Raw genomic sequence first — 16966 nt, forward strand, 5'->3', positions numbered from 1 at the left:
CACTGCACAGTTCCTTCCCTGAGAGAAACCTCATGTCTGCACACTGGGAGAAAACTATGGGGTCTGCAGAACCCAACCATACTGAGGAGCTCAAAAAATTGCATTTTATCTAAAATGATAAAGTCTGCGTATCTGAACAAAAAGCCCCTACTGCTAGAGGCTTACCCTGGAGGTGAAAGTTAAAGTGATTTCATAGATTAATGTCTGCTTTGTCTTGACCTTGAAGCTCCTATCAAGGACTAATTATTGATAATTATGGGAGTAGAGGTGTTTAATGATATTCCTATTATTTCAGTTATTGCTGCTCGAGTCCTTGTAGGTGGAGGCATAAAATCAATTGTGGAAGTCAAATCAACATCACAGGCAGTACTGGTAAGATCTGTTACCCACTCAGAAAGTCTTTCAGGTGGGAAACAGAACGTTTATATCCTCGCACAATTTCACAAATATTCCCAGACACAATTCCTCCTCTTTCCAGAACCCAGACCATAAGAACCCATCGTGTGGGAGAGGCTTGTGTTTTCTGGTTCTGTGTCTAAGAGTGAGTTATCAAATATGACAGAGAGTCTTGAGACATGAAGTTTTTCATCTCTGAAAATAGAACCGTGTTCTCTTTTTGCCCAAAGGGCATTTGTTGATTTCTTCCACAAAACACGTATAATCTTGGGAAAAAAAAAAATCAAGACATGAATAAAGTAAATCACACGCAGCCTTCAAAATTAATTTGGGACAGAGTTTCACTGTAATCCTGACTGCATAAAAAATAGTACATGGAGGGACCTGGCAACATGCTGGGATTTCACTGATCTTTGAAGGAATACAGAAACACCCACCACTTTTTTTCAAAATGAGGAAGCTATAGAAATGGTATGGGCACATATGGTGACAAGTTTTTTGAAATTCCACTATCTTGTCTTACACTGAGAAATTTGTGAAAGAAACTGTTAAAAAGCAATTGACAGAATAAGTTTGGGTTTGCTTCTTGCTGGCTAATTAGAATATAAAGTGTTACCCTGACTCCACAGGGATCCTTCTGGGAAGATGAAATGATAAGTGAACCTGATATATCATCCAGACTATTTATTTATATGAGTTCAAGTGTGTGACTATTGGCAACCAGTGGATCCAATACTTACCCAGATTAGTCCAGGTCATCACCCTCACCATTTACACATTTGTCTGAATATTTACAGGTAGGTAATAGATCAGCAATTGGTGCTCCCTCATGAAATATGTGTTGGAGTCTACTCTCAAAGATTAAATCTGTCTCTATTCTGGCAGAGTTACTGATTTCTTTCATGCCTGAAGCAGTGTGACCCAATGCCTCCTTAACGTTAACAGGAAATACATGAAGTCGTGTGCATGAGTACCGAAGCCACAACCCGGGTGATGGAGGAGGATGTAGCAGTTTGGGTGTTGCTCCTGTTGGATTCAGAATTGCTGTAATGATTTTTTTCCTAAAAGAACTGAGTTTGACTTTAGTTACCATGAAGAAAATAACTGGATAACATACCTTTAAATTGTAGAAGCTGTGTGCTAATTTCTTCCACATTAGCCAAATTCACAAAGCACCTTTTACATATGAAGACTTGGCCTCCCAAGATGTACTGCTAATGGTGGCATTGATTTTATGAATATTCTGGAAGCACACAGAGGGAAAAGATACGTGTCGTGATTAGGCAGAGAAAGAAACTGTGAAATGTATTATTCCTGAAAAATTGGTAACAGACAAATATTTTCTGCGAATCAGCTGATATTTCTTAGAAATATGGAAGGCCTAGAAGTGAGTGGGCATGGAAGGGAAGAAAAAAAATAATTCAAATCATCAAGAGTAGTCCAAGAACATGGGAAGTAACTGAAGAGCAAGAAGTAGATTCTCCTCTCCCTCTTCTGAGACTAAAATACTTTCCTGAAGTGTTCAGCTGATCTTGTGACAAACATGTTGAGGCTTCATTTTGGGGCTGTCTAATCGTATGTTCACTGAACATTGTTATTTAGAATTTTTGAGATAAACTGTATGCAGACAATCTTCTCGTTACCATCCTTTCTGCCATACTAAACACTTAGTTCAGCAGAACTAAGTGTTTCAGCAGAACCTGGAATTATCTGCTGCCATGAGCCACTCATGAATGGTCTTTCCAGAAAAATTACTTTAAATGCATCCTCACATTTTTCTGGCAGCCTGTCCAGAAATGCAATCTGGATGGCCAATGCTCAGTTTAAGGTGCATGGATAAAACTTTTTCACCCAAAAAGATCTAATCAGTTTGTTTCCTTGTCCTATAAAATAAAACCTGAACTTTAATTTGACTTTGTTAACAGTTAAAAGCCTGTACTAAAAATACTCCCAAGTCACATTTTTAGAATTTGAATTCCACACTACTTGCTTCACTCTGAGAGCCAGAAAAAGTGCTCAGTAGATCTAAAATTCCTCTGTTCATAGATGTAGAGACCTTACTATGCAGTACTAGGTGTAAGATGTGAAATGGATCCCATGACACCTCCTGGATGACTCGAGAATGTTTCAGAGGTCTTTGCCAGTTTGAAGAGCTCTTGAACTAACTGAAAACTGTCTCAGGAACTGATACTACTTAACCTGATTCTATGGAAGAATGTTTGCCTTAGGATGTAGAAGGAAGGAAGGAACCTTATGGTTGTGCTGCTGATCTCTTTCTTCTGGCCTGGATCAAACTGGAAGAAAATTTCAAACAATACAGGAAACCTATCTAGTGCTAAAGGTACTTTGATAAATAAGAGTTCTAGTGTAGATAAATATAGTGAGACAAGAGTATTTGTTGGATAGCTGTCCTTTGTGTGTTTGAAGAGGGGAAGTCATTTTTACACTTTGTGATTTTATTCTGCATGGAAACAGTAGAGAGGTATACAAACAAATGCATTACTAATTTTGTCATGGTACAGAAAAGGTGAAGTTTTTATCTGTCTGTGCACTGACGACTCACTAACCTTCCTCATGCTTATGCCGTGGTGACAAGGAGCGAGGATAGGTTTCAAAGGCTTTTAAACCCAGAAGGCCTAGACACTTTTTACTGAAGAATGTATTCTTCTTGACACCTGTGTGACTGTAGACATTAGCCCTTGAAAAACTAGCGTTTAAAGTGAAAACCTTGAGGGAGTGGAGACTTTCTCTTTACATCTAACCTCTGCGTCTGACACCTCCTTTAGACTTCACTTTCACAAAACCAGAACTTCATCAGTATTTGTGTGTTTTGAAAGCAGATTGCAAAATCATGGAGTTATAGGAGATAATTAATCCTAGAAGAATAAAGGGACTAAATGTATCCATCAGCATGTTCTATTACAGATGGTTTTCAAAGCCTGTGGTCAGTATTCAGCCACAGTTCTTGCTGATGGTTCCAGTAATGATGGTGGCACTGGTGGTTTATCAGGAATTATGGTTTATTTATCAGGAATTTATACTAAATTCCTTGTCTTTGTTCAATGGGATGAAACAATCAGCACTAGCAAAGAAGGAGGAAATTAAGTATATTAATCAAAAGCAAGAAATAAAGATATAACAATTTTCAAACTGTAGTGTGCTTTAGGATACTGGAATTGTTTCAGTGCTATGTTCAGCTGTCAGAAAGGACCAAGTTATGGCTAAGTTCACTCCATTCTTCAGGTTCTTGAAAGAAACAGTTTGGTGGCCACCAGGATAAAAATATGACGTTTGATGGATGTTACTCAAGGGAACTATTGAACGGATACTTGAAGAAGAACAAGGGAATCTGGTATGTTCATCACAAATTCAGACTGAGTAGGAATGTCATTGTCATGAAAATGCTATTGTACTGTAGTCACATTGTTTTGTTCCAATAACGCTGAAGCTCACTTCTATAATCATCCACATATTCTATCTCATCTACAGTAGAATAGATGCCATTTCCAGTTCCTTAGCTTCTTACAGATTAGTCTGTGTTGTTTTTGTGTGTGTTTCATTTTTCCTAGGAGTGCAAAGATTTAATCATAAAACTTCTTTTCTTGAGATGTCTAATAATGAACTACAAGGCAGAAAGCTGAGGGGGTGGAGGGGAGTAATCAATGTTTGCATCCTGTGGCATTCGGCTTCAATTATACTGCAGAAACCTGGAAGCTGTGATGTTTTAAAGCAATCATCCAGTGTTACGCATTACAGCTATTCTGGAATCTCTAGTTTGTTCATAGTTTATGCTATAATTACTGCAACTATATCCCTCATTCCTTAAATTAGATTGCAGATATTGAAACAAGTGATGTAGGTATCTGATAATTAGCAACAGTTAGTAATAATAAAGTAATAATCACAAAAGAAAGCACGGAAAATATGTCCTGCTTTTCATTGCAAAATTTTCAGAGAGTCACTGATGTCATTCAAATGTCAGCTTACCATATACCACACACAGCTCTTATGTTTCTTTTTGCACTATAATCTGATAGGTATTTTGTACATAAATTTCAGATACTAAAACTGCCTCTGTCCTAATACTTGGGCATTGTTCCAGTTCCCACACCTCAGTGCCATTTAAGATTGAGAAAATACAAGGTGCCTCTCTGGAATGATAATAATGTATATTTAGCCCCATTGGTGGACATCTTTCAACTACTCCTTGGTTTCATTTTTAGTTTCTTTTTCCCATACAAATCACTCTCAGTGCATCAGAACTATGTATTTACTCTAAGCCGAAACATTAAAAGACAAAATATCTGTGCCTTTATAAATGTGATGAGGGAAGATGGATATCTCCCCAGCAACACTGAAGACTTGAATTTCCTTAACTCCTCCATTATTTTCATAGGATGCTCTATTTCTGGAATCAGCAATTGCTAACTATTCCCATTTTTCTAAGTAGAATAAAATATTAAGATCAGGTAATATAAAAAAGGATCAAAACAAACCCCCACGTAACCAAAAGTAAAGGGGACTAGTAGGGAATAATATAAGATCGTATCACACCTACATGATATACTTTTAAGTTACTCACACCTATAGCATTGTAACAGTTTTATCATTTATAGTGATGTACTATCCTTACTATAATAACTTCATACATTTCAGGTTATTCATGCCATGCCCTGTGGGATACACTGATCATGTTTAGATCCCTATAGCGGATTATAAAAGAGGGAGGAAATGTATAATAAAGCTGGAAAACAGTTTGTTTTTTTCTTAAAAACTGTTCTTTAGCTTTTAGTTATCTAGCAGCTTATTAGTTCTTGGCATTAGCCTCTCAAGACACCAGTGGTCCTTCACCCATCCCTTCCCACTACAGTATGGACAAAAACAGTAGTGAAGGAAATTTCTTTTTGATTTGTTGTTTGGGTTTTGTGGTTTGGCTTTTTTAAGCAATTTCAGCTGTAGGCTTACTGGTCTGGCTGCCTGCAGACACACCTAGAATACTTGTAAAAGTACGTGGTTTCTTGGCTGTACTGAGAACTTCAGACAGATTGGTTTAAGAGGAAGTACTTTAGAGATATCTGATGAGAAATTGCTCTGTGCTTAACAAATTGCTCTGGACAAGAGAATGAAAATAAAGAAATGAGACTTCAGGTGATAACCTCCTGAAAACAAAGAGCCAGAAGATTAGAACTAGGATGTGGTCAGAAGTTTCTGAATAAAGTATCAGTGATATCTTCCTTGAGTTTCTGCCACTGGAGTTATGTTTCAGATGTTTGCTGTGCACAGAGAGTATATCTCCTGTACATAAGAACATATTACTGTCTTCTGCATTCCCACCACTGTTCCTTCTGCTTGCTATGAGCTAAGCAGGTGTTGACATTCAGGTTCTCTTACCATTATTTTGATGTACTGATACACAGAAAAGACTCCACTACTGAAATAAATAGTAAAGTAGGTATGTTGAGCAAGCTATATGCATTGTTTTTAACAAACAGCTTCTTAGCAAATCATTTAACCTCTGCTCCCCCTCTCCCGCTGATTCAGTACTACCTGACATCATGCATTGAACTTGAATTACAGCAACAAGAATCTAGAAATTAAATTCAAAATGAATGTATTTTGATAATGTTTGTGGCTTTGGAGTTAATTCTTTTACAAATAAACACATTAAACTTCTTTATTGTTACACATAAAGCTATTACCAGACAGAGGAGTAAAGGACTTCAATATATGATTTCAGGTTGATATCTTCGACCTGTCCTACATATTGTGTGGCTACAGACAGGGCATTTAATTTACCTGTGCCTTAACTTCCCACCTGCGACGCAGGAATGGTAGCACTTCCATCTCTCTTCAAACTGCTATGATGAGAAATAAATATTGCGGACTACTTAAGATGCCATAAGAATGGGTACAAATTAAATACATGACACATAAAATGATGGAGCTGTTGTGATTGCTGTGAATTATTATGAACAGATTCAAGGCAACTGGATTGGTGGTCTTGAAAAAAGAAGGAAACGGTCTGTGCACCTGTAAGAGCGTGAAATCCTCCCTTTTCAGTGTGTCAATGCACACAGCAACCAAGGTAAATTCATCTCTTTTCCCTCGACTCTTTTACGATTGTAATGGCTGTTGGTTTTCCGAAGGCAATTACCACCCAGATGTCTCCATATCCCGGCGACGGCCCGGAGGAGCACCCACCGGCCCGTCCCGGAGGAGCACCCACCGGCCCGGCCCGGCCCTGCCTTGCCCTGCCCCGCCCTGCCCCGCCCGGCCGCTCCGCCGCGCCCCCTGGAGGCAACAGCCCAGCCCCGCGCCCCGGCCGTGTCTCGCAATCCCTCGCGCCTTCGCCGCCCGGGGCTTTTGTCGTGGGGCTCCAGAGAATCGCCCCGCGCCGGGCCTTGGAGTTTGGCCCCCGCGGGCTGTCCCCAGGCGACGCTGCGGCTGCTCGGGGCGCGGGGACCCGCTCCGGCACTGACGGGGAAGGAGGGGACTCCCCGGACAGCCTGCGGGACGGAACAGAACGGAGCGGAGTTTCCGTGCAAGAGCCAAGGGGGAAGGCACCGGGGAGGCTCCTCACTCACTAACGCGCAGGGAAGAGATTCCCCTGACAGCCTGCGGGACGGGACGGAGAGGGAATTTCTACGCAGGGGCCAGGAGCAAGAGACCGGGGAGGCGCAGGAGCGAAATCGCTCGGGACCGCACGGTGGGCACGCCCCCACCGGGGCACTTCCCCGCCCCGCACGCTTTGGGGTCGCGACGGCTCCGGTGCCGCTTTCCCCGGCGAGCTCCGGCGCGTCCCCTCGCTCGGGCCGTCGGGCTCCCCGCGCCCGGGGCGGGCACGCGCGGCTCCCGCTCGCGGTGACGTCACGCCCCGCTCCCGCCTCGCCGCTCCAGTCGGAGGGCGCATCCCGCGGGTGCGGAGCGGCGCGGGCCGGGGCTCCGCGTTCACCGCGCTCCGCGCCACGGCCGGCAGCGGCATCGCGAAGGGGAGGCCAATTGGCGCCGCCTCTTCCCTCTCTTCCTCCCGCCTTCCCCGCCCGCGCCGCTCTGTCCCATGTTCGGGCTGGAGAAGCCGGCGGGGCAGCAGAAGCCGGGCAGAAGCGGTGGGCTTCCGAAGATGGCGTCCGTGGGGGATTTTAACGTGCTCAGCTCCAGCATCCCGGCCACCAAGGTGGAGCTCTCCGTGTCCTGCAGGTACGGTGGCGACTCACGGCCGCATCGCCCGCTCGCCCCGCGGCGTCGGATGGGGCGGACGGGCGAGCGGGCAGGTGCCTCTCGCCTCGGGCTTGTCAGCGGAGCGGGGAGGAGAAGGGCAGCGCGGGACGCTCTCCGCATGCCGGGTGCTGTGCGAGGCGCTCTCACTCCTGCCCTCGGAGGGTGCCGAGCGCGGGGAGCTGCCAGTGCAGCCGCGGGCAGAGCCGGGCACAGCCCGGGGCCGGCTGCCAGCTTGCTGCAGCCCGCTGGCCGCGCACCGGGCGTGTCCGCCGCAGGGTGCTGCCGGCGGACCCCGGGGCCGAAGCGCCGGCTTCCGCGGCGGCTGCGGGTCCCGCCGAGACGGGCAGCGGCTGCCGCCGCCCCGCATCCTGCCCGCGCCGCTGCCGGGAGCGGGAGTCGCGTCGCTGAGCGCGCAGGGCGGGTTATCCGGCAGGTTTTTAACTTCTGGAGCTGTCCCAAGAGCCGTGGTGGGGACGGAGACCTCCCGTCCGGAGTAATCCTGTCGTGGGTTATTCAAGGCTCTCTTGCAAAACTTACGGGAACGGGCGTGTTGTGTCGCCTTGTAATGTTTTATCGTAACGCTGCTGCCGCGAAATTGAGGGAATGCCAACCCATAACACCAAATGTGGTGTCTGTGGTTTTGTTCTTTTGACGCTTGTTTATCGGCATTTCAAAAATCCTGAAAAATCCTGCTTTCTCCCGTGACGCAGAGATTTTCTCATGAGAGGTCTAAAAAATACTTCTGTTTGTGCGCTTTTCTATTCATGTCTTCGTTCACATTCCGCAACTTCTTTGAGCATTTCCTAGTAGTTGCAAAGAGGTCACGCCTTTCACCAGCAGAGTTGGCAGCTTCTCGAGGAAAATTTGAACTATCAGTGTGTTTCCTGATGGGAAATGAGCCAGTTCCTTCTACAGTCCGTTGCTTCATTTTATAATGTAGCTTCCCAGAGCTGTTGCCATTACCAGTCCTACTACCAGGACAGAACGGCAGTGCTCTAAACTTAAATTGTCAGACCACTCCCTCTCTTTCCTTAGTAAATAAAGTATGATTTGATGTTTTATCAAGTGTTGGTTTCAAAAGAAGGCTGAAGCAGTGAGGAATAGCGTAAGATTAAATTTGTAATACTGAAATAGTCACCAGGCTGACATACAAACACCCCGTTGTACTTGCTGGCTGTCTTTGCAAAGTTCACAAGCACCGACTGTTGTCCGAGGAAGGGTGTGCTGTAATGTGTAAAAGCAGTCCAGGATCCTTAGTATTACTTTTAAGTTCTTCAAATAGCCTGTCACAGTTACAGATGTCAGAACATTTATGCTGAATTTGACCTAATTCATGGAGTATGGGAGTTCCTTTAATTCCAGGTATCATTTGTATATACCTCCAGTGTTTCACAGTGGTTTAAGAATCTTTCAATAGTTACAAAGAAATGCAGGTATAGAACGTAGTCAGTCGATTCTGACCTTGAAACTAATTTCAGTATATTTCAGTATATAGTTTACAGCGGCAGTTTCTCTGTAGGTGTTGTTAAAAGCCATGTCAGTTTTGTTGAAACTCTTTCGTTTGTCTTGATGTCAAGTGCAGAAGGATGGGAATTTTCATGGAGATTCCTTTCTTCTGTATGTGCTGGATGACAATTCTTGATTACAAAATTATGCTTCAAAGTGGAGTATAAAATGAGTGACACTAGGGCAGAGATTAATGAGTAACACGTTTGTGATTCATCTGTAAACTCACTTATTGGCTAAAGCTTGTGAAATGTGGTGTTAAATGAAATTGTGAAAGACTCCAAGAGCAAACTGCAAAATTCAGAGAATGCTAAAAATTCTTTAATAATTAGCAGTTGTGTATTCTTTAACACCTGGAGAGGAATGCTTTTAACAGCAGTTTGGGTCACGACATTTGTTTTCCTTGATACCTGAAGAGTTGTAGGACCAATTTGATCACTAATTTGCATCAACAATTGTTAGTTGATAACTATTATTTATTCCTGGACTTTTTTCTTAGGTTTTTCTTTTTGCTTGGCTCTGGGTTTTTTTGTTATTGTGGTGGTGTTTTGAGGGGGTTTATTTGTTTGGGGGTTTTTTTTGTGTTTTTTTTTGCTTGTTTTTCTTACAGGAGATGAGGGCAGTTCTTCCAGTTGGTACAGGAGGTGTAACTTGGTGGTCAGTGAAGCAGTGCAAGCTGTTTGTAACACGTTTGTGATTCATCTGTAAACTCACTTATTGGCTAAAGCTTGTGAAATGTGGTGTTAAATGAAATTGTGAAAGACTCCAAGAGCAAACTGCAAAATTCAGAGAATGCTAAAAATTCTTTAATAATTAGCAGTTGTGTATTCTTTAACACCTGGAGAGGAATGCTTTTAACAGCAGTTTGGGTCACGACATTTGTTTTCCTTGATACCTGAAGAGTTGTAGGACCAATTTGATCACTAATTTGCATCAACAATTGTTAGTTGATAACTATTATTTATTCCTGGACTTTTTTCTTAGGTTTTTCTTTTTGCTTGGCTCTGGGTTTTTTTGTTATTGTGGTGGTGTTTTGAGGGGGTTTATTTGTTTGGGGGTTTTTTTTGTGTTTTTTTTTGCTTGTTTTTCTTACAGGAGATGAGGGCAGTTCTTCCAGTTGGTACAGGAGGTGTAACTTGGTGGTCAGTGAAGCAGTGCAAGCTGTTTGCACCACAAAGTAAATTTGTGACTCTGGGCAATATTCTGTCATCTGTTCTGTCTTTCTGTCTGTCTTATTCAATAAGGATACAGTTTCTATTCATTTAGCTTTCAATTCTGTGTGGTTTTTCTGTCAGCATTTGCCAATTTGCCTGCATGCTCATATGGCAAGTATTAATGACTTATCCAGCTTCAGCACTATGCAGATGGCATTGCACTACTTGATATTCTCCAAGCCACCCTGGTTTAGCTCCAGGGTCACATCAGGTAGTCTTTAGTAGAAGTGCATCTCATGAGATGAGAAATTCTGTGAAAATTGTAAAATCCAGGAATGTTTTGGTTATCATGCTCTTTCTGGGATTTCTTTATGGCTAAAAGCTTTTAATATCATTCCCATGGCTTTTGAATGCCAACATTAGTCGTTTTACAAATGCTAGACAAGCAAGAAATTAATTCTAGTTATTGCTACTCAGTGCCTATCGAATAAAAACTTCACAATTCTCTTCTGACTCTGTAAGATGTAGTTTGTCAGTATAAGATGTAGTTTATCAGAAAGCACTAGTCTTTGATCAAAAGCCAGATCTAATATGGCAGAAGAATTTACATGTATTATCCCAGAGGATCCTTTGGTGTTGGTAATTGTCCACTGTTGTCTGGATCAATTGTTCTAGTAGCTATCTCCCTCTGCACCCTGTCTCTCCCTTCATCACATGTCCTGAAGGGCATTCATGGTCTGATGAAAATGTTACTGTCACCTGCCATGCAATCTTTAGTTGTTGCTGCCTGGCATAACTTTGCACAGTTGTCATGTGGTGAAGGACCAAGACCTTGTCCCTGCAGTCAGTGTGAAAGAGTGGAAGTAGTCTGCACTCTATCTTTTTCTTCACTACTGTTTTCCAGCCCAAAGGTTCCTCTTCCTCTAAAGGGGTGTTGGCACTGCATGCTGGTTATAAGCCTGTGTCTAGACATGACTCTTCTCTTACCAGCTGTGTGGGTAGGCTTGTGGTCCTGCACACACAGGTAAGCTTCAGACCATGTACCTGTCATCCTGTTTTCCTTCCATTGATATTCTCTGCTGATTCTAATCTAGTTAAGTTTTGGAAAAACTTCATACTCTGTTCCCATCTTCCCTACTGTTAGTGCAGTTGCTGTGTGTTGACTGAACTAATTTATCTAATGCTGAGAATTGCAAGATTGTGGTTATTACGTATCTTGAAGTTTGTGCTCTGTGTGAACATAAAAAGTTCAGTGTAGTTTAATGGGTTCAAGTTTTTAACTATTTGGTGTGATCTGTATAATGATGATTTCTGTTCATCATGGTTACTGTGTGAACTGACCTAGGTTTTTTCCTGGAGTACCTGATAATTCTGCAGCCATTCTGCAATCTTACGTTAAAAAAAAAGTCGAGTTTTGTTATACCTTATGTTAATGTTTATTTATGGACTTACCAATCAGAATTATCTTCTTGAGAGTGTTTTTTTTAATATCTGTGGGAAAGTGAAGCTGTAGTTTCATCATTTTATGACTTCTAGTAGTGTATCAAAGATGACACGGTTATTGGAAATACAGTAGAATTGTTGTAAAATATTGACGCAGTACAGGGTCACTTTACTAATTCAGAACGTTTGTTATGCTAATACTGCTCTGAAAGGCTCTATGTTCAATCAGGCAGTGTGTCTTTATAGGTCTAGGTTTATGTTGGATAGGCTCTACACTGCCTGTGTTCCCACAACAGGCATAATGTGTGTAAAAGCACCATAAACGCCTTGTCACAGTTAATTCAACAGAAATACAACTGGTTGCCCATGTGTGTTTTGCATCAGTTCTGTGCTGCTTCACAGTTTGTACAGAAGTCTAACAATAAATGAGCTGAATGGAATTAAGCAACCCCTATTCTCAGTAATTAAGATAATTTAATTTCAAGTTTCTTGCACAGAGGAGCAAAACATACTAGTTCAGAATTTTTTCTTTTGTTTGGCAGTCTGAAAGTCTTAACCAGCCACTTCCTAGTGTTTGCAATACCTAAAAGTATCCTTAATTATATCTTTGATTGTCCTAGGCATTGATTTCTGGCAAGATCACATCTCTCCAGCCATCATACTTACCTTCTGGGGTTTTTTTAAATATTAATAATTTTTTAGAAATCCCTGTCACAGAAAGAGACAATGATAAAATACATATTCATAACAAATTATTTGAGCTTGTAACTCTGTATAGTACAAAATACAGAATATGAAATTATTTTGATTGTAAATCTGGTTTTTATTTTCCTGCTTTCTTTGTGTATGTGTTTCCAGGTTGGATTAAAGGTCCATGGAATGGTTATATGTGACTGGCAACAGAAGGTTGATCTTACATGATTTTTTTCTTTGAGATGAAACTACCTAGACAACCAGCTGACTTTGGATGAGAAAAAACATAAATGGGTGACAGTGTCCGACAAAATAGTCATGGAGATGAATTCCTGGTAGAATGCATGGTTTAGTTTTCACCTGTGTGTTTCTCAATTGTTTGAAATTTAAACATGCAGCCCTGTGACTTTTAGAATTTAAGGCAGATTGCATGGGTGAGTGTCTTCAGGAGAAATGAGCATTAATGTCTTTGAAATGAGCTCTACCAACGTCAAGGCACACAGGTTTGTTACAGAACCCAGACGGTTTGACTCCTGAACTTTGGGGTAATAGACAAATGGGTCAGCACAAAGTCTATTGCAGGACTGACATACCCTGAATTTCTAAACTCTGGAGGAGAATGACATGTTCAAGGGGGGAATAGGTGGTAGGCTGTTTGGGAAGGCTGTATGTTCTGAGTACCTCAGCCACTGGGGGAAGGAAGAGGGCATCATGTGGCCAGGAGTTTAGATTAAAGGAGGCTGCGCCCTGTGAAACCTCCAGAGAGAAACCCCACGCGCATATGGCCCAGTGGACTCCCTCCCTTTATTTGAATAAAGCTGTGGGACTGCTCTGCCTCTTTTGTGGACGCTGGCTTTTCATAGCATGATTTTCTGCACACTAGGGACAGGCTGTTACAACCCATCCCTGAGATGGAGTAACTAAAAGTTCTTACTAGATCCCTTGGGGTGGATTAGAGTGAAATGACACTGAATGACCAGTGTGTATACACATGGCAGGTTTATTTCAGAACAGTTTGGTTACAATGGAAAGGAGGTATGTATCTACTTTGGTTATTATCTATAGAAATAGAATTATATAAAAGTATACAAATATCACTTAAGAAAATATACAGGGAAAAGAAAGAAAGGGTAAAAGTACATAAAGGAGAGGAAGGATATCACTACCTGTGGATCCAGCACCGAGACTCGATTGTAGCAATTTCGATGTCCCTTGATCAAAGTGGTGGTCACGGTCTTTATCCATCGATGGTAGAGAAGTCCCCGAATAAAAGATTCAGTGTGTTAATATATGTTCAGGTGGGAAGGCCCAGGTACCTCCCCTGGGAGTGGAGTTTTACACTGATGAAATACTGTGAATCCTGCACAGTCTGGGGGTGCTTGGGGGATCTCTGATGATTTGTGGCCCTTTCTAAGACAGGACCACTGTTTCTCATGACTGCACGGTTGAGCCAGTTGTGACTTATCAGAAGGAATGAATACCTTCAGGTTTATGTGTGAATGTCCCAGTACCTCCCCCAGGGGGTGGTTTTACACCTGAGCCTTATCAGGAGAGGACATTGGCATGATAAAAAGCATTAGCCCACCTTGCAGGATCTGCTTCTTACTGGCCTTTTCCCTTATCTGGCTCACCAAAGAAGGTTGTTGATAAGCAAAGCTCAGTTTCTTGTGGTCATTCTCTGGTGGTGGGTGTGCACCTCCTCTGCACTGTGGCTGTTCTTATGAAGATCAGTGGTTTCACCACACATCCAAAAATTCTTCTCCTCCCCTTTGTTTAGGGGATGCAAATCTGGCCTCAAGAAAGCACCTGCTGCTTTTGCAAATCTGATTGTTTGAGTCATTAACCTTTAACATTTCACAAAGGCTTCAGATTTCATGCAACCTTGCAAGTCTCAGGACTTGTCAGGTTTTGTCTGAACTTGTCTTTGCTTACATGGAGCTTTGTTTGGTTTTACTTAGCTGCAAACCCAAACCCGGTACTGGGTGGCTGCTGCTTAGTTAGTTTCATTTTGGCTTGTCCTTGTATAATTATGTAGTATAACCATATTTCTTTTAGCAGATAGTAGTAGCAAGTGGTTATTATGTGTATAGTGAAGTATTTGTGACCCTCACAGAATGGTGTAGTGCAGAGGAGCACTGTCACCGTGTGATAGCAGAGGCTTTGCAAGTTGGGAGCACAGGATGGGAGTGTGGCAGCAGAGGGTGAAAAGAGGGTGCTCAGGATGTCCCCTTACTGGGGATCCCAGTGGTTTAGAGATCACCAGTGGCTGGTAAGGAAGTGGAGTTTGGGAGCTGGGCAAAACCAAAAGTGGTGAAAGAGTAGGTCTCAAGCAGATGTAATACAGGCTGTACACGGTGTACATAAATGTGGATGTAAAATGGAGTTGCAGATGAATGAAGTCAGAGCTGTTAACTCAGCTGGGGGTCCTCAGAGTGGGGAGGAAGAAGTCATCAACATCATACTCCTCCTCAGACCACCTCTTCAACCCCTGCCACCTCTGTAAACTTCACAGTTCTCCCCAGACAGGACATGGGACACTGATGGGTGGCTCACTGTAACACCCTCCCCCAGGTGAAGCCCACTGTCCTAGGCCTCAGAAAGGTGGCATACAGGGAAGCCTGGCAGCAGGAAAAGATCTAGGTGCTAGGAAATGTGCAATGACTTTGTGTATTTTTATGAAGACCTCCTATGGCAGTATTATTTTCCTCATTTTTTTCTCTGCCCCTCTGAGCAGTGGCTCACCCACTGACAGTGCTGCAATGAGAAAGGATGGATATTACACTGATGGTATATATTTGCTTTTTAAATTACTTCTTTGAGGCGTACCTTTTAAAGAGTTGTTTCAGAAAAACTGTGGGAAACTGATCTGTATGTTTTATATGTTGTTATACATTAATGAAACACTCTATTAACTGTATTATACGTTCCTAAAGAAATCAGATCTCAAGTAGGGCAGCCATATCCATGGATTTGGATGGTCTGGGTGAAAGTAACTGGAAAGGAGTGGTGAGTTGACACTAGACTGAAGATCTCTTTTGAGGCCACCAGCAGTGCCATCTCCCAGGATACATCACCAGGAGCTCAGAGCTAGAGACTGTTTACCTGTCCACCCTTAACAACATAAATGTGGATGGCTTATTCTGTTGGTTTCAAATAGTAATTGGGGTGGTACTGAAGCAGAGTTCCACCATGTTGTGATAGTACTAAATGGGCTTTTTTAAAATTTAAACTGGAATAGTCCAAGATTGTTTTCAGGTCTGTTTCATCTGTGGAAGTGTGTTTTTATAACCCAGTATTTCCTGTCTGTTTCAACAGAACTCCTGTAAAACTATTGCTGTGTTAGAGTAAATAAACTTGGCAATTCCTTTGGGTTTTTAACCCTCAGGAGTAGTCAGCAGTTTTAATAGAGGTTTCATCCTAAAATTGTTTGCATACATTTAGCCAGAGATGGCTTCCTGTGGGTTGTCGTAAAACTCATGGAAGCACTGCTGGTCTTACGCCTTTCATTGCTTCTCCCTTTCTTTTTTCCCTTATGGCTTCTGAATCAATATATTCTTAGCTTCACAATAAAAGTTACTGTGAGGCTGAAAATTATTTCTTTGTTTTCTGGTGAACAAGAAGAGTGAATTACTTCTCCAAAGGTTATGAAGAGATATTGGGAATGTTTTCTTAAGCTTGCACATCAGAGATACGTTTGCTTTCTGTCTGGTTCTTCTAGTGCCCCAGAGAATGGAGATGATTGGAACAGAAAGGAACAGGTCATCCTAATTGCCTGTTAGTCAGTGGAGCCACTGTTGTCTCACCTGTGAGCCTATTCTTAGAGAACCAGTTATTTTGACAAGAATGTAAAATTCTGAGAAATTGTCTGATCTGCACTTAGGTCCAGGGCATTTTGAATCTCGAGAGCTGGAGGCTAACAGCTGGCTTTGTTGTGCTCTGACAGAATACAGGAGAGAGTAAATAGTTGTGGAAGGGTGACTACTTAAACTGCCGCTACAGTTTGTGAAATTACTTTGCAGGTAGGTCAAGTGGGCTCGTCACTCGAGTGGACTCTTTGGATCATACGTCACCTTAGGACTGATCCTTGCAAGTTCAGTGATACCATTAAGGCTGAAGGGCAGTGACTACTAGGTTAACACAGTTATGTTACATTTAGTACTGTAGATGCTATTCTGGCACATTAGAAGGATGCTCCCTTCTTTATCAGCCTCGTCCTTGAAAAAGTGATGTAGGCCCATTGTTAAGTGAGGGAAACAGAAATGCATTTATTTAATGAACTAGGCACAATTCCTTTTTCCATGGATTGATACAAGTGTGACAGAAGTAGTGTATGCTTATAATGTATAATACGAATATGATACACTGAAAATGTACGTTTTCTAAAAATTAAAAGTTATTTGGAATGAGTAACTAACTTCTGTGTTTGCAAACTGCTGAATGCTTTATTTCACAACCAAAGAAGTTTTGCATGCATTTAAATGTAATCTAAAGAGGAAGAGAAACATAAAGCCATAGCACCCAGAGAAATTCTTACAAATTAATCTGAAGTAAACCCC

At 42.3% G+C, this 16966-nt stretch overlaps 1 protein-coding gene across 4 annotated transcripts in view; it reads left to right on the forward strand.

Annotated features, from left to right (window-relative positions):
- The first annotated feature begins 7369 nt into the window (after positions 1-7369).
- CPNE8 (copine 8) overlaps positions 7370-16966 on the forward strand; it is an 82963-nt gene continuing 73366 nt past the window's right edge. For all 4 annotated transcript variants that reach the window (XR_011146628.1, XM_068995184.1, XM_068995194.1 and 1 more), the window contains exon 1: positions 7370-7593. Coding sequence is in view for 3 of the 4 variants with exons in the window: in XM_068995184.1 (XP_068851285.1) it covers positions 7454-7593 (140 nt within the window). In the remaining variant the exon portion in view is untranslated. The remainder of the gene's footprint in view (positions 7594-16966) is intronic.

Source organism: Aphelocoma coerulescens, chromosome 1A (genome assembly GCF_041296385.1).
Source record: "Aphelocoma coerulescens isolate FSJ_1873_10779 chromosome 1A, UR_Acoe_1.0, whole genome shotgun sequence".
NCBI lineage: Eukaryota > Metazoa > Chordata > Aves > Passeriformes > Corvidae > Aphelocoma > Aphelocoma coerulescens.